Source organism: Odontesthes bonariensis, chromosome 3 (assembly GCF_027942865.1).
Source record: "Odontesthes bonariensis isolate fOdoBon6 chromosome 3, fOdoBon6.hap1, whole genome shotgun sequence".
NCBI lineage: Eukaryota > Metazoa > Chordata > Actinopteri > Atheriniformes > Atherinopsidae > Odontesthes > Odontesthes bonariensis.
The window spans coordinates 37,960,525-37,982,596 of NC_134508.1; the positions used below are offsets into that span (position 1 = coordinate 37,960,525).

General features: G+C 39.0%; 2 protein-coding genes across 4 annotated transcripts in view; one reads left to right on the forward strand and one right to left on the reverse strand.

Annotated features, from left to right (window-relative positions):
- st3gal8 (ST3 beta-galactoside alpha-2,3-sialyltransferase 8) lies at positions 1 to 20,201 on the forward strand. Of its 2 annotated transcripts, none has more exons than XM_075461738.1 (9): positions 1 to 96; positions 11,841 to 12,147; positions 12,848 to 13,007; positions 13,098 to 13,236; positions 14,116 to 14,309; positions 14,393 to 14,572; positions 15,226 to 15,271; positions 15,436 to 15,555; positions 16,553 to 20,201. In XM_075461738.1, exons 2-9 carry the CDS (start codon positions 11,997 to 11,999, stop codon positions 16,718 to 16,720), a joined length of 1,158 nt encoding a protein of 385 aa, XP_075317853.1. In that variant the 5' UTR covers positions 1 to 96; positions 11,841 to 11,996; the 3' UTR covers positions 16,721 to 20,201. The 2 variants fall into 2 exon arrangements, with proteins under 2 accessions (XP_075317853.1, XP_075317854.1); XM_075461739.1 differs by lacking the exon at positions 1 to 96 and adding an exon at positions 121 to 454.
- unm_sa1614 (un-named sa1614) overlaps positions 17,827 to 22,072 on the reverse strand; it is a 27,847-nt gene continuing 23,601 nt past the window's right edge. For both annotated transcript variants that reach the window (XM_075461737.1, XM_075461736.1), the window contains one exon: positions 17,827 to 22,016. In XM_075461737.1, the coding sequence (XP_075317852.1) occupies positions 21,942 to 22,016 (75 nt within the window). In that variant the 3' untranslated portion in view covers positions 17,827 to 21,941. The remainder of the gene's footprint in view (positions 22,017 to 22,072) is intronic.

The following is a 22,072-nucleotide window of genomic DNA, read 5'->3' on the forward strand; positions in this document are numbered from 1 at the left end:
GTGGGCGGGGCTTCTGGTCTGCATCATCATGCAATCTTCAGCACCGCAGCTGAAGAAACGAAGAAAGACCAGCCGCTAACTTCGCTGCAGGCGCATGTAAGTTTATCATTATCTGTTTGTTCATAACAGTATTTAGGGCAGTATTACTAGATGTTTACGTGGTCAGGTTACGTCTGGACCCGGGCACAGCTCGCCGTGGGAATTTGTGTGTGTGTCGCAGTGTATGGTGGAGTGTCGGAGTGAGCAACTTCGTAAAGTTTTCTATCAAACTTTTCAATTTTACTACGGCTTGTACTCGCTCTCTGCCCACGTACTTTGTAGTTGTGTGTATCTCTGCGAACAAAGAGCTGACGTGACACCGAAAAGAAAGAGGAATACTCAGAGGGAGGCTGGGGGGAAACAAAATAACCTCAGACTTTGTCTTCAGTTTCTTCAACAACTTTCTGTAAAAACGGTAAGCTGATGGCGACTCGCGCGGTGTACCGTTAGCGCTCGGGCAACAGTTTGTCATAGAAATCTGTTTTATCCTAATTATACTTGGCTTCATGCAGTCGATAGTGTTATAAGATTGAATTGGGTTGTCTTTGGGACACAGTTGGCTTGTATTAACCTTTGATGTGTAATATTTCATGTGTCATATGATGGTAGACTACGCATGCATGATGTAAAATACAACATCACCAAACTGGATACTGACAGAAACATATGGTTTATGGCCCATTTTTTTGCTTTTATCTAATAGTATCGTTGCATATTGTCTGGTCTTTCAAAGCGTTTCCTTGCTATGTTCATATCCAGATAGAGTATGTATGTTTTCCCTGTAATATTCATCTGCTGGTAACCTGTAGTTTGTGTTGCTGTTGTCCCTCATAACAAAAAGGGCTTCTTCTTTTTACTGTCCTGCTCTAGCCTTTGGGTTTCTGTGTGTTGAATTACTCATTTAACATCACAGTAACCCAGAGATGGAGCAGTTAGGACTATATATCCTCAAAAGTCCATTGTAATTTGAAAATGGTGTGAAACTTGTAAAGTGCACAGCCAGCTAGAGGTGGGAAGAAAACAACTAGTTTGCATCTAGAGGGAAGACTTTTAGAGTAGATTTTTACTATAACAAAGAAATACCCAAAATAGAAAGTTTATCCACCCTAGACTGTCAGTACACTATAAAACCCCCTCTGGCAAGTATTGCAGCTTGTTATGCTTTTTGGAGCTAGCTGTGTGTATTTCAGTTCTTGTTTATGGGATTTTCTTCTTCTTCTTTTTCAAAGACTTCTATTCCTCTGAGAGTCTTGGGTTGTCTAACGTCAGGGAAATGCTTTAGCTTGCCACTCTTGCTGTATTACATTATGAATTTTGAGGTGTGCTGATCTTGTTTTTGCCTGTGTGTGTTGCAGTCATATTGAGGTTTGGTTTTGCCTTATTAATCCCACTATTTGTTTTCTTGGGATAGTTATTTCAAGCTTTTTTTTTTTTTACACACACAATGTAGCCCTGTGTTTTTTTAGATATGTTTCTGTGGGGACTGCATGACAGAAATGTGTGCAACATTTGACTCTGACTTCCTAAAAGTCTCGGTGTGCATGCTGAGTTAGGTGTGCCTCTCACGGAGAGATTGTCTAGATTTTTTGACTCAAAAACAATCAACATTGCAAACAGTTCTGTTCTCGATGTGCTGTAAACCAGAGCTGCTACTGATGTCTTTGTTTTACATTATGTCTTGCACACCGTGCAAATATATTACAGCAAGAATCTCCTGCCATAAAGTGTGTTTAAACTGCTACTGTGAAGAAAGTCTGCAACCTAATTCTCTGCACATTTCCCAAAGACTGTCTCCAATGCTGCTGTGTGAAATCTGGTCTCCCAGACTTCATCTTGACCTTTACTGTTACTGCCATTAGTTAATTACATTACGACATAATATTATTACCTGATGTTATCTTCTTTTAGTCTCTTGCTTTGTGGGCACTTGTTATTTTAATTTTCAGAGTGGTAGGAATCTGCTCCATGATTCGGAATTCAACTTGCCTTTCCTGAAAATGACTGTGAGGAAGTTCCAGACCTAAAAAAAGCTTTATCATGGTACTCCTTTCCTTTTTTGATTGTGAAATTATACAAAACAAAACAAATAGGCCTACTCTAGCCTTGCTTAACATGATTAGGCATGTTTCATCTTTAGGCCTTTTAGAGGTAAACCACTGTATGGTCGATAGATTATTAAAAAAATGAATGCATAATCAATCCGAGTTCAGTCAGATTTCTGTTATTGTAGTTTGGTCCATTTAGACTCATCCTTGGTCCCTTTTTGGTGCAATGACCAACCAAGTGCCACCAGAGCAGAGGGGCCCCCTCTACCTTCAGGAAGCACTTGTAAACTCTGCTTGTCCAAGATTACTTCCCCTCATAAGAAGCTAACCACTAACTGTTCTCCCCTCGCCCCGCCCCGCCCCGCCCTGTTTTTTTTTTGTTTTTTTTATCTCTCAAACTGCACTTAACTAAGCTGTTTATTGTAAATTACTCTTTAAAATATACACAGTTGTTAGTTCTTTCTCCTCAGAAGTCGCTTTGGATCTGCTACCATCTACTGTTTTATTATCTCTAACTTTAATCTGTCAGCTGGTATTATCTGTCTTACTTGAAGCTTTTTGATTTGTTATTTTAAAACTTCTTTATTAGTAAACTAACCGTATATTTATTTTCTTTTTTAATGAATTTCTTAGTATTTCCGGTGCTCTGTTCCTCCGTGGTAATGAGTGTTTGTGACTTCATTATGTATTATTTATCAATTTTTACGCCTTTTATAATCCTTTTTATTGTTTGTCCTGTACAAATAATGTTTTTGTTTATTAGTTGAGTTCATAGCTCTTCATGGGTGTTTGTAGTATTCTCTTTGTGTATATAAAGATCCTCAATTTGATGTGTGTGCCTGAAACTGGACACTGAAATGTTTAACATAATTATAGATAGAGAGGGAGGTTGTGTGGTAGGAGTCAGATGTAATTATAGAGGCCTGACTCTAAATCTGAACTACAGAAACTGATTGTTAGAGACTCACTGTCTGCTTCTTATTGGTATCATTTCTGTTCTTTAAAATCACAGATTACCCTCAGAAGTGTGAACAAGTTTCATAGTGACTGAATATAGCAGCACGAGGGCAATATTAGTATCAATAAAATTTATAGCACTGTTTAGTCAAACTTTAGTATTGGGTTTTAGAGTTTCTAAGTAAGTGTAGACATATTTCTGTGAGTCAGTAACCTAACAGGAAGTGACTTGTGTTTTTTTTCTTCCCTCTGATGTGTTGCTAAATTCGCCACTTCAGCATTTCTGGGAGCATGCTTTCTTCTCTGTCTTTGTGAGGGCTGATTTCTATTTGTGAATTAGGATATATCAAAACGACAACATTTGGCCTGTCCTGACCTCTAAAGGACTGTTGGATTGTTAAGATTTTTATTTGAATTTAAGAAGGGGCTCCAAAATGCAGCAAAAAATTTTAGGGGTTTGAAACCCATGACTGTTTTTCACATTTTCAAAGGACTGTTTGATAGTTTAGATCATGGCTTCATAATGTATCAACATGTGACTATCAGGGTGATATTCATGTTGCAAAATACTTCCTGGACTGCAATAATTAGGAGGCTTTAGACCTTTTTCACAACATACAAGCATGGTGTATTTAGGGCTTCATTCCACTTGGAAAAAGTTCTCCACCTGTGCACGTCCTTCAACTGACAGCAAGCACAGATGTAGAATTGGAATGCAGCCCACATATTTCGCTAATACCATGCAGTCCTAGTTTGTATGTTAAGTTCAGTTTTATATATTCAGCACCAACTCACAACAACAGTAATCTCAAGGCACTTAAAGATATAGTGAAAATATAATCCATGTCAGTCCAATTAATTGTTATCCAGTTATAATCTAATTCAATGTAATTAATTAAAATCTAAATTAGTCAAATTGATTTAATGGTAATCTGCAAAGTTGCCCAGCTACCAACGGAAACCAACGCATTGCATAAAAGCTTTTCTTTGAGGTGACAGTCGATTGGGAAAACTCCCTTTTTACAAGAATGGACCTGAAGCAGAACCATGTAGGCACTCTTCCGTTCAAGCTTGGGTCCTCTATCAGAACCTGGGAGCTTGAGGGTTCTAGAAAGTACAGACAGAGATCTCTGATGTTGTCCCTGGTATCTGTTGGAGCCACTCTCCCAGTTTGAGGGGTCACGACTCCAGAGAGCTCCGATTACAACTGGCACCTTTATTGCCGTCATTATCAAGATCTTTTTAACTTCCTCCTTCAGTCCTTGATGTTTTTCGAGCTTGTTGTGTTCCTTCTCGATGTTCCTGTCACCTTCTGTTGCTACATCTGCTACATTGCTACAGCCTGCCTCTTTAGTTTGTCGATCACCAAAATGTCTGTCTGGATCTGGAGGTACCACAAGATAGCTATGTCTTTTTCCACCACCTTTGGAGGTATTTCCCACTTTGGCAATTGACTTTGTATTGGCGATTGGGGTTATCTTCCTTAGTCCCACTGAGTTCTTGATTCAGGCTCTTTGTGTCCTGTTGATGTTGTAAAGTTCCAAGCATTCCAGTATACATGTGTGCAGCATTGAGTTGTAGACTTTCTTATAGTCAGTCCAGGCAGTGCACAGACTTGTACGTCTGATCGTACTGTCTTGGGTGATGGTTTTGTTGATCAGCAGCTGGTGCTTAGCTCCTCTGGTGTTACTTCCAATTCCCCTCTGGTCCCTCTGATGCTTTACAGGAATTTCCCTGTGTACAGAGGTTGATAGCTGGAAGGAATCGCCCATCTGGGGATCTTTTATGATCAGAACTAACTGTGTTCTTGGTGCAGTCCAACTCTTCATACTCTTCATGCTGAGGCTCTTTCTTGGATATCTGCCACCGTGATGGTCACTGGTTCTTGGTCTGACAGATTGCTGGGTCAGCTCTCAAATCCATTAACCATGGAGCATTAGTGTTATGCGATGCCTCTCTCTTCCATATGCTCTCCCTTTAACATTCAGTCTCAGCCCAGGGTGAGATCTCATCTTATTACCATGCAACTGAGCATGACTTCTGCTTCTCTTGTGTACCTTTTCAGGTGGGTAGTCAGAACTGGGACTCTTTGTTTGGCAGTTTCCGGCACCTTTATATTTCTTAGAAGGTTCTTTCTTCAGCGCACCTTTCTGCTCTTTAATTGCTGGCTAACCTTTCTTCAAGTTCCCTTGATCTTGGCTTTCAATCGTCTTCTTTTTGTCTATTTTCACATTCATTTATTTATCTCAGTGTCTTGACTTTTGACTCCATAGTGTGCGAGGCCTGTGTGCTTTAAATTTCATTATCAGTCCCAGTCTGCCAGGGTCCACAGTTCCCTCTGCAGCCATCTGCATGCAGCCCAGATTTTTGTGTCCATGCAAACTATGCATTTTGCAAGTGAGTCAACTACCCACAAGTACCCCAAGAAGTAGTTAAAAAAAACAGAGCTGTCAGAAGATGACAAGCAGAAGAAGAACAACGGGCTGAATCATTTTGAGGAGATACGTGTGAAGAGACCATTATTCCACATGTTGTGAAACTGAACTGATTGATGTACATGCCTGGAATGCTTTGGTGCAGCTGACCCAAATGCTATGATAAATGGAAGCTAACTTTACAGTTAAGGGGCTGATCAACACTTTATGCTAGATGTGTTCCTTAAAAAGGGGTGAGGCATAACATTATCATTTTAATTCTTTTGACCTGTCTGCAACATGTAACAAAACTGAACACATCTTTCTGTTTTCCTCATCTAAAACTCCAGCAATCATGAAGTTTTGGTATCAACCAAAGTACTGTTCATTTTGCTTTGTATTTATTTATTCCGTTGTGCATTTCTAAGGGGAGTGTGCATCGCAATGACACTAAACACTCCATTAGTGTCCATGTGTGTTTTTTAGTCCGAGCATACCAACTTCTAAATAACAGCAGTGTAGAATGGATTCTGGTCACAGGGCAGCCTTGTTGTGGAGTAGTTTATATCCGTACAGGTGAGCTTGAATAAAATCAGTTGGTGCTGCACAGCTGCTGAGCTAATCTGTTTGTGCATTTATGGACTCTGTATCTCTCTTTTATCAAAGGTCAGTGCTATCAGCTAACTTTGCTAATGGCCTGCAGCACAGTGTGGATCGAATTTCAGCTTGATATAAAAAGCTAGAAAGAGAAAGTTGGGGACCTTAATTCTTTAGTGGTTTCTAGTTTAATGCTGATGTGACTGAAATGTAAATCAATTAATGGAATGAACCATTGTTAGATATCAAACTTTTGTTTTTATTTTTTAAAACAAAATGGTTTGAAAAGAATTAAATTAAGCATTCAGTGCGCAATAACTAGTTTGAAGTCTGTGTACACAAGAGAAGGTTTGTGTGTTGAATCGATAAAATAAATATGCTTTTTAACTAGCTTGTCACACGGTAAAGCAGCCGAGCCAACAGAAATACCAGCACCAGATGCTGGACTGAAACAGGAGTTTTCATACAGTTTTTTTTTTTTTTTCAGTCAGTTATGATTTGAATCATATTGAATCCCCTCTTTTATGCTATTTTTTTAATAGATCATCAGTATTGTTAAACAGAAATTGAATACAACTAAAATAAATATAGTAGTGTACTTTATACAATAATACAGTCCAAATACAAAATTCCCACTGTTGCTAGACAAGCGTCTGTCGAGCCGATGATTGACAGTATCGTCTGTTTGAGTGGTGCGCTTCCCAATGTTTGGGACCCAAACGTTGGGTGTTACACTGTAACAGTGTTGCAGAGAAATAAGATTTTTATTTTAAAAGACAGGATTCAGATTAACAAATTAACTTTTTATTACAGCACTAACATTTGCCATGTTGATATGAAACAAAAGTTTGGTATTTTCAGTATATTGTCTCTAACTTTATCATTTACTCATCACTAAAGATATAAAAGCCATTTTAACTGGTGCTCCTGAGTCTTGTGCTGGTGCTCCTATTTTAACATCTGTGCAACTGTTGGAAAAAGTTACTCTGGAACCCTTGAATCAGCTGTTAGTCTCACGGAAACTCACTGAACATTAGTCACAGGAAATTGTTTTTGGAAAAACAGCTACCGGTGTCTGCAAACTGGGATAAATGAATACACAACCGGCTCAATGGTCAGACTGGAGTAAAGAGACAGCATGTCCCTAACCTTAGAAAATGTTTATTAAGTCATCAACAGTACAAAACATTTGAAGAAGACAGATTATTCCTGTGAACTTCTACCATAAAAACTGATCTCTCCTATTTCCTGTCCACCATCACGCACAAAAAGCCTTCGAATAATTACAACAACACCAAAAAAATCAGTTGCTTCACAGTAAACAGTAGATAAAACTCAGAAAAGTAATATTTCATCTTTATCACCAAGACACTGTGTTTGAGAACTGGTGCCGCTCTTCCTCTGTGGGGTCACCAATATCCAGCTGGGCACTGTACTCCATCAGCAAAGCAGCTGCTTTCCATCTGGGTATCAAAATAGAGGTCAAAGCTCATGGAGAAAGACGGGAAGAGGTGCTGTCACAAAGTTTTCTCAGCACAGGAAACCATGTGACCTCTAACCTCGGCGCCCCGTCCCCCTCCCTGCAAACCCTTAAATAGCATACAGACTGTGACTCAGCTGCTAGTTGTTAAGACTCCACTGTCCTTTTAACTCGATCTGTTTGGTGGCGTTACAGGCTCTTATGAGGATGTTTTCTTAGCCTTGATATGGGCAACAGGGTTTCTAATGAGCGGTTGGACACATGCATGAAAAAGACTCCAAGCAGGAAAAGTAGCAGTTTCTTCAAAATGCATTTAATTATTTTTAATAATCTCACTAAACCTCGAACTAAAAGTTAAAAGTTGCTCAGGCTAGAGCAGAATGATATGGACTCCATCCATCCATCCATTTTCCATACCGGCTGGTTCGCGGGTGGGGCTGGAGCATATCCCAGCGGTCAATGGGCGAGAGGTACACCCTGAACAGGCTGCCATTCCATCACAGGGCCACACAGAGACAAACGAGACAAACCTCTGATATGGACTCTTTATTTAAAATTGAATGGTGTTCCACAATGTACAATAGCAGTCACAAGTTTGGACTCATCGACTCATTCAGAATAAATTTCTCGAGTAATGAAAATTAAAGTATTGTCAAGTACTTTTTTTTCAGTCAAACCTGCTGTTTCTTTTTTTTTTTAATTGAAGCACATTATGAGAAGACAAACCTACACGATTAATAGTATGTTGATGTACTGCAGTTCATGTAAATGTCTGCTTGTGCTTTTCTCCTTTCCTGGCGGTGCTTTGGATTGAAATTATCTTTACTTTTTTAACTTATTTGTGAAATGGTGCAATGTATATTGAATTGATGTTTGATTTTGTCTCTGACTAAATTTTTAACTGAAAATGATTGAACTATCTTTCTGTGTGGACTTTAGGCTTTGGGCTGGATATTTGCTCCCAACCAAATATCCAGCTGGTTGATTTACTGTGAGCTGCCTTTGTGTTAAAGCCCTTTGTACCAGGACATGTTTGCACAGTGAAGATGACACAGTGTGAAGCTCTGTGCTAGCATGCTGATCCAGGAGCTTAGTTTTCTGTCAAACTTTAACTAACGAGAGCATTGCCCTTCCAGGCAGGGGAAGCCACAGAATACTTTTGAGAAATTATGATTGTGTTGATGTGGTAACCAGTATCTGTCCTGACTTGTATTCCCAGGTGTTAAACAAAATCATTGGTACTGTGGTTGAAGAAGTGTTGTAGTAATTGTAATGATGTACTAGTGGTTACAGTGGTACTGACCACCTTTTAAAACAGGACATTACATTTATGTCCTCAGTCAGTAATACAAACCTGAGCCTCATTTTGCCCCCCCCCCCCCCCCCCCCCCCACTTTTTTTTTGTCTTTCTTGAAGAAAAAAAATACACTTTGAGGTAAATTTTTGATAAGATGAAAACCTCCTAAACAATTCATTCAAACCGAAAAATAAATTCTTCTCTCTTGCTCTGACCAACCTCTTACAGTATCATAGATTTTAGTTAAAGAAACCCACTCTAAACGAGTAATTTTTCACAACTGACTCAAGTAGCAAAATGTTGTTATATATTACAAATTATATATTTGTTTATTTCATGCCATTCTTTACAGGATGCACTCATTTCAGTACATGAGACATGACATTTCTGCTGCAGTCAAAGACAGTAGGTTTTGGAAAAAATCCCAAAGAGATTTCATTATTCAGCAAGGTTAGATGGACAGTTGAGTAGAGCTATGGTTATACCTGGCCATTTAGTTGAACCAACATCCTTGTATAGGTACCGATACCATGTGCGTGTAAGCAGTCGTGAGTTACCTTATAGTCTTTACTGGCTAATGTTTCAATTCAAGCGCCTAATGTGACTTTCCGACAGCTTCGTTGGGAATTTAACTACTATACAGTTGGACTTTTCTGGATTTTCTTTGTGCATTTGTCCAATTTTAACAAGCACACTTTCATACAGTTTCACATGTTTCACATGTTTACATGGACTGATTTTGGTCAGACTAACATGCTTACATGGACTGGTTTTGGTCAGACTAACAAGTTTACATGGACTGGTTTTGGTCAGACTAACATGCTTACATGGACTGGTTTTGGTCAGACTAACATGCTTACATGGACTGGTTTTGGTCAGACTAACATGTTTACATGGACTGATTTTGGTCAGACTAACATGTTTACATGGACTGATTTTGGTCAGACTAACATGCTTACATGGACTGGTTTTGGTCAGACTAACATGTTTACATGGACTGGTTTTGGTCAGACTAACATGCTTACATGGACTGGTTTTGGTCAGACTAACATGCTTACATGGACTGGTTTTGGTCAGACTAACATGCTTACATGGACTGGTTTTGGTCAGACTAACATGTTTACATGGACTGGTTTTGGTCAGACTAACATGCTTACATGGACTGGTTTTGGTCAGACTAACATACTTACATGGACTGATTTTGGTCAGACTAACATGTTTACATGGACTGGTTTTGGTCAGACTAACATGCTTACATGGACTGGTTTTGGTCAGACTAACATGCTTACATGGACTGGTTTTGGTCAGACTAACATGCTTACATGGACTGGTTTTGGTCAGACTAACATGTTTACATGGACTGGTTTTGGTCAGACTAACAAGAAATATGTATTTTCTTTTTTCCTTGTGTGTCATGTAAACGTGTATACTGATGCTTGGATATAAATCACTATACGTTCTCACATTGTGGTGACTTGCCCATCTTTTTGAACATCAAGAAATTTCAGCCATTTAAGCTTGAATTGTAGTTTCTTAAGGCTTTGAAAAATAATGTAAAAACTGTCGTTTCGTATGAAGTGAAACTACACCTTTTGTACGTGTTTGCGCACACATGCACTTGTGTTGAACCATTCTGTACAAATATTATAGATTAAACTGTTATACCCATCAGTCACATGGTCATAAAAAAGAAACGCACACAGGACAGCTGACAGACTGCGCACACACACACACACACACACACACACACACACACAGACAGTCGGAGGGAAAAAACTGAAGCAGACGAGAGGAGAGTGAGAGGTGAAACGGGAGAAACTGAACCAAATCCAGATCTGATTGGTATTCAGAGACTGAGTTTGTCTGCAGGCAGACATTCCTGCAGGGGCAGAGGGGAGGTGAAGTGGTGGAGGAGGAGGAGGAGGAGGAGGAGGGAGGAAGAGGGTGACTTCATTCTACAGTAAAGATCAAGAGCTGGAGCTCTGCTTTTCTTCCAGTGTTGTACAAGGTAGAGGGCAGTGTGTTTGTTGGACGTTGTTGATGATGCCACTGCTTTATTTTCACCATAGTTTGTAACTGATAAGTTTGTCATTCTTTGGTATTTTAAAACTTGTAAGAAACTAGATTGTTTTTGAAAAATGAAATCCTCTTAAATTATTGAATAATATGAATAATACTTATTCTGACATTGTAATATTGTAATAAGTTTGTCATCACTTAGAAGAATTTATTTGACTAAAATTCCTTTTATTGAAATGTTTATAATAAAACTTTTTTCATCTACATTTTAGTCAATGATTGTATATTAAAATAGTTCATCATCGCACGTTTCTTTCAGACATTTTAACTTATTGTTGTGGATTATAATATATTTTATAATGTGTTAGTAAAAAAGTTAAAAAATTGGAATAGTTTTGAATATTAAGTTTGTTCATGATTAAAATTTAGGTAGCATTTTATTTATATTTTATTCATTTATATTTAGTTTTTTTGCCGTTACTTAGACATTTGATCTATAACCAGATTTACAAAAAGCATCAAATTTGTCTTTTTATTAGATATTAAAGTGCAATTGTTGAAGAAAGTTACTGTAAATTTGTCACATAATGTGTGTCTTGCAGAGAATAATTTTGCTTTGAATAAATGTTATGGATATGAGCTCTATCTTTAGGCAGTAGCTGCTATGAGTACATGTATGTATGCTAACATAAAAAAGTCAGTTCGATTATCCAGCTGAACTCTTCTTATCTTGACTGTCTGTAATGGATGATCTGTTAACTGCAGGAGCCCAACGGCAACATTAAACAGGCAGCCAAAAATTAATCAATTAGTCTGTTCAACTGTGCAAATGGTGCCAAAAGCCTGTAGATATATTTTTAGTTGATGCACAAATGTGGTTCTGCAAAATGCTGGGATCCAAAGTAATAATAGCATGCAGCTCAGAAACAGAAGTTCTGATCCATTTGTTTATGGTTAACCTGGTATCATTCTTCTTCTGTTTGCCACCACAGATCCCGTCCCTACCAGCAAAGATTAAACTAATCGGAGAGGCGACAGAACGTAGGAAAATGTACAGATGACAACAACTATGTTGACACAGCTAGTCAACTGATCTCTCAACAACTCCTCCTTCCCCCTGCTGACACGCTTCCATTGGCCGTCCAGCCATGTTGCTAAGGAGGAAGCTGTGTGCCGCTGTGGTGATTGCTACCGTCCTGTTCCTTATGCTTGCAAGCCACAGCATCCAGAGGAGACATTTCCTGCCAACGTCATTAGTCCAGCTCAACAGCCGGGTCATGCCTACCAGAAGAGAGACGGGTAAGAAGGTGGTGTAACATACAAAAGCAGGAACAGCTTGAGGGAAAACCACTGTAAAAGTAATTGTAGTAGTTATTAACCTTCATAAACAGTATCTGTTGCATTGAGAGATGAATGGTACTTGCAGTATACTAGCAGCAGCAGCAGCTGTTAATAAAGCAACGGTAGCTATGCCTGTCATGTGACAGAAGTGGCAGTTTGGCAGTATTATAAATGCTTTTTATTTCAAGAACATTATTAGTTTTAGCAGTTTTGGTATTCCAAGATCTTCCACAATATTAAAACCACCTGCATTATAATGTGTAGGTTCTCAAACAGTACAGACCTCAGAATATGGCGTGGACACGAGACACCTGGTCTTCTGGTGTCTGGCACCAGGGTGTTGGCAGCAGATCTGTTAGTTAGGCTTGTTCAGATGCATCCAGCAAATACTTGATTATATTTTGATTAGGGGAGTTGGGAGGACTTTGTGCCTTTTTTTTCCCATTTTCAGAGTAGTAGGACCTCAGATGCGTGGGTTTGCTCTTTGACAGTGTTGGTTGGGTGGTACAGTTCAAATCTTCCCCCACAAGAATGCCTAAGACACAAGGTCTCTCAAGAACATTGCATTGTAACGAGACGATGAGGTCACCTGGTATTGATTGTGGCTGACTTGCGTTGTGGTATACAATCACATTGTTCTCTATGTTTTTATTTGCAGTGATTCAACCCACAGTGTATCATGCTGTCTTGACCCCTCCTCCTCCCAGCATCCCACAGTTTGAGGCTGAAGAAGAAGAAGAAGAAGAAGAAGAAGAAGAAGAAGAAGATGAGGAGGAAGAGTTGTCAGAAGAGGAGGAAGAGCCTATACAAGATTTAAAGTATAATTAATGCACTGGAGGTGATGAACTCTGTATCCAATGATTCTCTGCTCAGCCCTTGTCTGACTCCTCTGTCTCATCCTATTTCAGGCAGTGTGGTTGCTCAGAGTCTTGTATTTCAGACCTAGAGGAGTCAGAATGGTTCAGCCAACGTTATGACCCCAAACAACAACCCATCCTCAGAGACACCAACAACGACTTTGACTCCAATGCACTTGCATGGTGGCTGGTGAGGGCAAAATATTTGCATATCGAATATTCTGAGGCTGACATCTAAATTAAAAAGTGAAAATTGAATTGTGTTGGATTATAACTAAGATGTTGTTCAATGAAAATATACCCACAGCCTTCTACCACAAAAAAAACAAACAGTGTAAACTGCTTGTAATTTTGATACGAGTGTTGTTACTGTAATAGTTTTGGGAATCACTAAAGATGTATTTTTTGTTGATTTCTTCAGTAGCTGAATGTGGACAGCGAGAAATGACAAAATCCTGGTTCATCTTACAGGAAATCATTGTAGGCTGGCCAGTGGAACCGCCTGCAATCATGTGCCAGCACAGACGAGCTGTATCACAAGACACATTTAGTTTTATTTGAAGACCACAAAGACTGTAATGTAATATGCTTGGTGTTTCAGCAAATACCAGTCATGAAAATTTCAGAAAACGCCTCAGATTTGTCCTTATGGAAGTTGTCAGCAGTCTGCATAAGGAGACAAATGTCTTGAGTGTTTTGTTTTTTTTTTCTGCATTTATAGATTGAGCCTTGCTGCAGAAACCATTAGTAGATTAAAAAGAGGAGGGGTAGCAATGCTGCAAACATCACTCTGGTACACAGTATGCAGTATATTCCCTGCACTTGTGTGTGTCGAACTGTACTGCAACTGTATGTGGTTCACTGAGTTTAAAACAACACAAAGGACTGAGTGTCATTACACATTCAATAAGGAGGACCTTCTTGTTCTGCTGTAAGCTTCTCTTACATTCCTGGAAGGGGATATGTGTTTTTAGTTGATTGTACTCTTTCACATTACCGCTAGATGCCCTTAAATCCTGCATACGGATTCTTGAAGTATTATTATAGAATAATTTCATGTGTTCCACAGGCTCTTCAGCGCTCTGGAAATGATCAGACATTGGAAAAAGTGATGTCACGAATGTTCCAAGTTATTTCTCCGCCCACTGTAGAGACCAGTCCCAACCCCTCCCGCTGCCGTAGATGTGCAGTTATTGGCAACTCTGGCAACTTGCGAATGTCCGGCCATGGCAAGCTAATTGACTCTCACAGCTTTGTAATCCGGTGCGTATGTCCAGACACATGCTAACACTCTGACACAGACATGAGCACACAGTTCTCACCTTTCTTATCGTACTCCCTTTTAGAATGAACAAGGCAGTGACTCAAGGTTTTGAGAAAGATGTTGGAAATCGAACTACTCATCACTTCCTGTATCCGGAGAGCGCAGTGGACATTGCTCATGGTGTCAGCCTCGTGCTGCTGCCGTTCAAGCTGAGAGATCTGGAGTGGCTGACCAGCGCATTGTCAACTGGCCAGATCAAAATGTACGACACATTAATACAAACATACTCAGTGTCTACAAATAAATAATAAGATAATAATTATACTCAATTTCTACAGTTGCAGTTCTATATGCGAGAGATTTTCCGCACTGCACTATCTCTTGAAGTGTACTTAATTAACCGAAACACACTCACCCTCTAGCTGCCTCTTGACATTAGAAATGGTCCTGTTATTTCTCCATTTTCCTTGTAAGTGGCTTTGGATAAAAGTGTCTGTTAAATGCATCAATGTAAATGATGTGGTGAAAAGTAATACATTTCAAATAAAAAAGACCAAAAGTTTATGAAGTTAATTTATTTAGCTTTTTTTTTTTAAATATATGTGTGTATGAATATTTTCATAACTTTATTAAACTTTTTTGTAATTTGTAAGTATGGACATAATGTGAACACGTTTAGAAAATACATGTAAGAAGTAGTCATTACAATACTTTATGGTCATATGGTCACCAGTAATAATCTTGCTTCTATAGACTTAGTAATGTAACTGACTGAAGAAATAAACATGCCCCTCTTATACCTGTTCTATGAACTAAATGTACATAAATTCAAATATATGAAATAGATTTGAAACACTGTATACTCTCACAAAAACTAATTTGGTTACCAAACTAATTGGTAGTTTGTGTTTTCAGGACCTACATGCGGGTTAAAGAGAGAGTGAAGGCTGATAAAGACAAGGTAAAAAAAACAAAACATTTCAATATGTTCCTCTCCATTGCACCATCAGTCTTATTTCTGCTCTCATCCTCAGTTTTTGCTGACTTTTCATCTTTTGACTATTAGAGTTGATCCATTTATAGTTAAACCATGTTTACATGGTAACATCATGTGTCTGTGTTCAGGTTCTGGTGGTGAATCCAGTATTCTTTAAGTATGTTCACGATAGTTGGACTGAGCATCACGGTCGCTATCCGTCCACCGGCATGCTGGCCATCATCTTTGCCCTGCACATCTGTGATCAGGTAAGAGGTTCATCTTCACTGAAGGAAAGCCCTTTCTAAGGCTTTGTTTGAATTGTTCACTCTATAGCCCATTGTGTATGGGATCCGCCATTTTGTAATGCTGTCGGAATTGTCAACTTATTCTCCATACACTGATCACATAGATCACCAAAAGTATTGTACAGAAACTGTACACCACACTATTTAAACTTTGAACATGCTTCTGTGACCTCTGCATTGCGGCCTCACAAACACACGTCTGTATGTTGTATTGTTTTTCTGCCAATTGGAGGCAGCCTCATAAATATGCGGAAACCTCTGAGCCTTGAGCTGCTCTTGGTTGTATTAGTGCTGTTGTTGATACTTCATCTTTGCTTTGCTTTGCTTTGCTTTGCTTTGCCTTGGAAAACACAGAGATCATAATGGACAAAGAATTCTGTTGTGACGAAGTGAAACTTAATGTTAAGATACTGAAGATTAAGCATAGCTGTCATCACAGCTTTTCAGCCATGTTTCTTTGCTTTTTATTGGTTAGGTTTTTTAATCTTTACTCACAAGCTCCAACAATGAAGCCATTATGTCTCCAAGAACATTTGTATGCATGCAGTTGTTTTATTTTGCCTTATTTCATTAGTGTTTTTATGGATAATATTAATTACTGCTATGTTTAAAATCATAATGTTGTTACAGCTGCAGCCAGTGCTTTTGCAGGTGAATATGGTACAATTATGGCACATTTTTGTCATAAAGATTTAGCGTGTCACTATCCTACCAGCATTTGTTTATGTGGCACATAACAGATTATCTGGTGCATAATTTGAAGCACTGCTTTCAAGTGGTGTCCAAAATACATTGGCAGCTGTCTGTCCCTTTCCCCTCATGGGTCCTTTATGTAATGAACCTTATGCAGTGCATGAGTGAACAAGTGGACAGTCCAAACACAGCCTTTGTTTCTGAAAGGCTATTTGAATGTGAAAAGTGTTATTGTGCTTAGAATTTGCTCTTTGTCCGTTTTTAGGTGTCTGTATTCGGCTATGGTGCTGACCAGCTAGGAAACTGGCACCATTACTGGGAGGAGAACCGCTATGCTGGAGCCTTCAGGAAGACTGGAGTCCACAGCGCTGACTTCGAGACAGAAGTCATCCACAGGCTCGCCAAAGAAGGCAAGATAAATCTACACCTGTGACACAACCACTCACCGAATGACTGAGAGATCTTAAAGCTGGCCTACTGACAGACTTAAAGACCTGCTGTCCGATGCCTAACGTCAGATTTACTGATTGACATACCAAGAAACCAGCAAACGGTCCCACAGATCAGCTAATTGACTGGCATTTCTACTCCGCTGACCTTCAGCTGGGTTTGGTTGATTGTTGGCACATCCATCTGTCCTCTGGCACTGAACAACCAAATCTGAGCCAGCTCTGGACTGAGCGGTTGTTGTTGTTTGTTTGTTTGTTTGTTTTTTTCTTTTATCAAATACCACATTTGCCTTGAGTCAGGCATGCTGGATTAACAATGCTGCTTTGCTTGGACATTTTTAAATGCCTGTGGACACAAGTGTGGAAGGTGGAGTCACTAACCACGCCACCCAGTATCTGGGTTCCGATAACATTTATTCCCTGTGTGGACATCTGCTGGTTTAAACAAGTTCTAGCTCAACTTGAGTAATCAATTTTTTCGGACCTTTTACCGACCGTCCTGCTGTCTGCGACTGATAGGATTGACCACAATAAGTTTTGCTCTGAGTGGGGAACAACCACAGACTTTTATATCTTTTTCTATTGGATTTTAAAGACGATATACAGGTGTAACCTGTTATTTTTTTCTTTTATTAAAGCACTTTTTCTGAAGAGGAAATGGTGGGAAAAGGTCATAAAATTGCTTTTCTGTTCTGTATCCATTTACTTTAACTGAATCTTGACACATACCATCCTACGCAAGAGGGTCCTGACAGGAGTTGGGATCAGGATGAAGGTTGTCTGAATGTAAGCGATTATATTTCCTATCTCAAACCTGGGTTTGTTTCTCAGTCTGTCCTTTGAGCATGTTATTCAACACTCTGTATTTGATTATTTTACCCAAAACAGGAAATAATATTATATGTTCTGTGGGAATCGTGATTTATTAAAATGTTTTCTTCTCGACCATCACGGGAAGCAATAGATGTAAGAAGAACAGATACTTCTGTAGCAGATCAAGTTCTGAGAAAAAAAATAATCATTTCTGTATCTCCAGCAAAGATTAACAACATCTGCAGCTGCTTTTGGCTGCAAAAACAAACAAACTGAGTCATGTTTGGAGACTTTTATTGTTTAAGTCGAATGATCAGAGAACAACAGGGTCAGACATCATGTATTCCTCTGAACAACATCTCAGCTTAGGGGACTGACCGACATAAAGGAGACCACCACAACTTCCAAGATTTATAAATCAAAACTTAACAAAGAAAGTCAATAAGTAACATGACCAGTTTGTGTGCCTAACAGATTATTGGGAGATGTAGCATGGCTGCAAGTTCAGCCAAGAGTGAAATGAGCAGATAAAGACTGAACATTTCAGCAGGAAGCCATGACAGCTGTACCACCTGCTCTGTGAATGTATTAAAAAAAAAAAAAAACTGTTGACGATTGTCATTTACAGTCATCTGAATGTTTGTGTCTTGGTTTACAAGGAGTTTCAGGACGTTTTCACATGAGCTTGCAAAGAAACTATTCTCGAGTGCTAATCAGATTTTGAAGTGTTCATTTGTGCGTGCCTTTTATGGCTGCAGTGATGGAAATAAAAGAAACCTCTGTGTATTATATGCAGAGGGGTTCAGAAGGATGACATGGATAGCGTAGAGTGAGTTACTTGAACTTCAGTCTGCATTGAAAGGGTATTTGGTTACATTGACCAAATATCAGAAAATTGTTTTGCCCTTTTCTAACAAAAATAGTAAGAAATCCATTGTTTCAAAAGATAGTCTGTTAAGATCCTCGACTTATCTTTGCTTTTGTAAACAAAAGTCACATTTAAGATATTGCACAATATCTTAACATACTTTATTTATTTTTTTTAATAAAGAGATTTGGAATAATTGGATAATCCAGCTGGATTACAACCAATCTGAACAAATTAATCCACGACTGATGCTCAGGTTGAATCAGGCTGCGGCTACACGAAAACGTTTTTCACTGTAAACGATACTTTTTCTTATCGTTTCGCTGTCGCGGCCACACGGAGCCGGCGTTCCCACTACCCCAAAACGATAGTTTTTGAGAACGGGTTCCAGAGTGGGAAAGTTTGAAAACGGCCTCGTTTCGTTTCCATTGTTACAGCTAAAACGTTTTTGCGTCAGTCACACGTTGACGCTGTGAGCCAATTTTAACACTTCTCTATTGTCTCACAGCGTGGCGTGACACAGTGGCGTGTGTACTGCATCGTTTCATCGTTTTCATCCGTTTTCGTCTGGACAGCAGCGCGTTTCCGTGTGGTCGCAAGAATTTTCGTACCTGTTTTAAAAAAAAAACCTCGTTTAGTTTTCGTGTAGCCGTAGCCTCAAATACAGGATCATTTAAAGGCGTTTACAGAATAAAGCCCCCATACCAGTGTGAAACCGCCCTGAGACTGATGCTCAGTAAAGAGCTCCATCTGCTTCAAACAAGCTCGTTAGTGCAGTGTTTTCCAGCAACACTCGCGGTCAGCCTCTCCTTTCAGACTTTGAACTCAGTCGTCCACACAAAGAGACGAGCGTTGTCCTGAGAGAAAACTTCCAACCACTTCTACTTTGCAGATCCACACATTGGGCTGCCCTAAGATGACGTAATTGCCAGAAATGATATTATAAAAAGATAAATAATAATCGACAGATGCACTTTTCTGAATGATTTCATTGAGCAGTTTGTTTGAAGCAGACAGTGAACTCTCAGAATAACTGTGATAAGTGCTAAATATTCATCTGAAGGCTGTTGCTCTGTTGTTAATTTGGCTACAGTTTACCCATTCCTCTGAACAAGTCACATGTTTTTTTTAATCCAATTGCTGTGTTGCCAGAGGCCTTAGTTTAATATGAAACATCTGGTGGAGGTTTTAAATGTTTTCATTCACTTTAACACTTTGCTTTGTCCTGGAAAACTCCAGAACTCCTGCCAGTAAACTGGGAATTGATCCAGTCTAACATTTGATGAGGATCTCATGAGCGTGCCATAAACCTGAGTTCAGCTTCTTAATGACAGAGTTGAGGTCTTGCTCTGTCCTGAGCTGGATTTAACATCTGGATTCAAGCATTTACTATTGACAGGCTAAGTTGTTGTGTACAGTTTTTACTTTCTCACACTTAAAACAAACAAAAAAAGAAATATATATATATGTTTGTTGTGATTTTAAATCCAAAGTTGTGCTCATCAAATTCCCTGCTGCCTGGGAATGTAGAGTTTATTTACATCAGGGATGCAGGAAAGTACAGATTAAGATCAACCATGTGTATGTCTGTTCAGCTTTAATTTAGCTCATCGTGTTTAGACGGTGACTCTGATAAAAGGGTCCTTGTAACTTTAACTTGCTGAGCATCAGATCATGTGTAGATGCCAAACAGACAGGAGCACTGTGATATTTGAACTGAAACCACAGAAAACATGATCCCACCACTGTAATTTAAAATTAAATAAAGATTTGAAACAAAAGAAGAGTTGTTTTTCTTTTATAAAAGTGGTAAATGTTGAAACAATCGAGGATAGATGGTAAAAAGTTCTGCTGGAAGGTTTTTTTTTTTTTTGTCTGTAAAAGTTATGGCAGTGCATTTCCTGCCAGTATCATCAAAAAAACAGCTCGTTATAACATGCTATTTAACACATCAAACTAAATCTCAAGTTCTAATAAGTCAATTAATGACAATATGCTGCATAAATTATTGTGAAGCAATAAACAATCATGAGAAACTCAAAAGTTTTTCAGGTTCAAGGTCTAAACTGTCAGCTCTCTTTTAAGTTCTTAGGAGCATGACAGGTCAACAACAAATGAGTTTATGATGCTGTTAAAACTTACATTTCCTTATTCACATGTAATGTTATAATAAGCATCTTATGAGGGTCTTTAAACATCAGTTCAAAAACTTAAACCTGCATTCAGTTGAGCGCCATAAATAGATAGATTATTCAGCTGAATGCCATTTTTAGGTAAAAAGTTTTGGTTTATGATGATTAGTGTTGCTACATATGATCTATGGGGTCTTTCGTTAGTTTCTGTTGAATTCAGGTAAAAACACCCGCAGTTGTAACGTTATTGATAGTCTATTCTGCAGACAAGCTATGGATAATGTTGAACATAAGGAAACGACATTTACCTCTTATGTTCGGTGTTTAATACCAACTAAAGCCCTTTGAAAAATATAAAGCTGTAACTTTTACAGAATACTTTTCAACTGATTTATTTTACTTTTATATGAGGGAACCTTCTGAGGAACGGCACTCTTCCATCCGTGTTTATAACACCGATATATGGAGAGTTTTCTTGTTGAAATAATTATTTTGTGTGGTTGTGAGAAAAACATCAGATTATAATATGAAGAATTGGAATATTTTCATATTTGAACAAGACTCTGAGTAAACAACATTTTTTGTAACAGGAGGCAGCAACAAGCTGCTGTGCTTCCTCATTGAGGTGTTGTGATATGTTGGGACCCAAAGGCAGCTGGAAGCATCAGATGTGTCTCATCTCAGGCTTCGCCTCCTCTAGTTACAGACCTGGAAACATTACAAGTCCGGTCCATGTCCATTTTCCTATCAATCCTGTAACTGAATTTAGAGCTTTGGTCTTCAGTATCCCAGAATCCTCTGGAAGGGAAGCCTGAAATGTGGCAGCATTTGCTGGTATTGTATTTCACAGAATCAGTCACATGAAATAAATTCAGATAAATAAACTGGAATGAAAAAAGTAGTTCATCTTAACGTCAAAATAAAAGCCCACGGAACTTGAACTAACTTCATGTCATCTGTGTGCTTAAGTATTTTGTTAATTTAAAATAAATAAATACATAAATATTGGCATTAGAAACATGAGCCTCGAGTCATAGCTGATCTGTCAGTGTGAGGCCGTCTCCTTGGCAACATTACCTGACCTGAGCCACATAAAAATAACTAGTTGCCTAGAGTCCTCACGCAAAGGTATGCCATAATGTTTCCATGGCAACAGAAGGCATGAGAAATGCCGGTTGCTGTGACAACAGTGGCTGGACCGTGATCATGTGAACTTTCAGGATGCCAGAGGTGCACCCTCTGATTCTGGGAGGTGGAGTCGGACCCACTCAGAGAGCCTGACCTGCGCTTAGATCAGGTCGTGTTCAGGTCTTCTTCAGGTCCAGGTGTGATCTGGATTTGGGCTGGCCTGGAGTGGAGCTGGTTCCTGGTCCGGTCCAGTCCAGGTTCACATCAGTCAGAGAGCAGCTGGACAAAGGAGGACGGAAACAAGCCTCTCTGGTCTGGTTCATCCTCTATGTAACCATGCTACACACACAAAGGATAAGCGCATATATTTACGGCAATTGTATTTCACTCGTAAT

What these genes read in the sequence shown, in the direction of transcription:
- st3gal8 (XM_075461738.1), top strand. Translation starts at nt 11,997, where the DNA reads ATGTTGCTAAGGAGGAAGCTGTGTGCCGCTGTGGTGATTGCTACCGTC. An exon ending in GAGCCTATACAAGATTTAAA is followed by an intron (nt 13,008 to 13,097) that starts GTATAATTAATG and finishes ATCCTATTTCAG; the next exon opens with GCAGTGTGGTTGCTCAGAGT. An exon ending in ATGCACTTGCATGGTGGCTG is followed by an intron (nt 13,237 to 14,115) that starts GTGAGGGCAAAA and finishes TGTGTTCCACAG; the next exon opens with GCTCTTCAGCGCTCTGGAAA.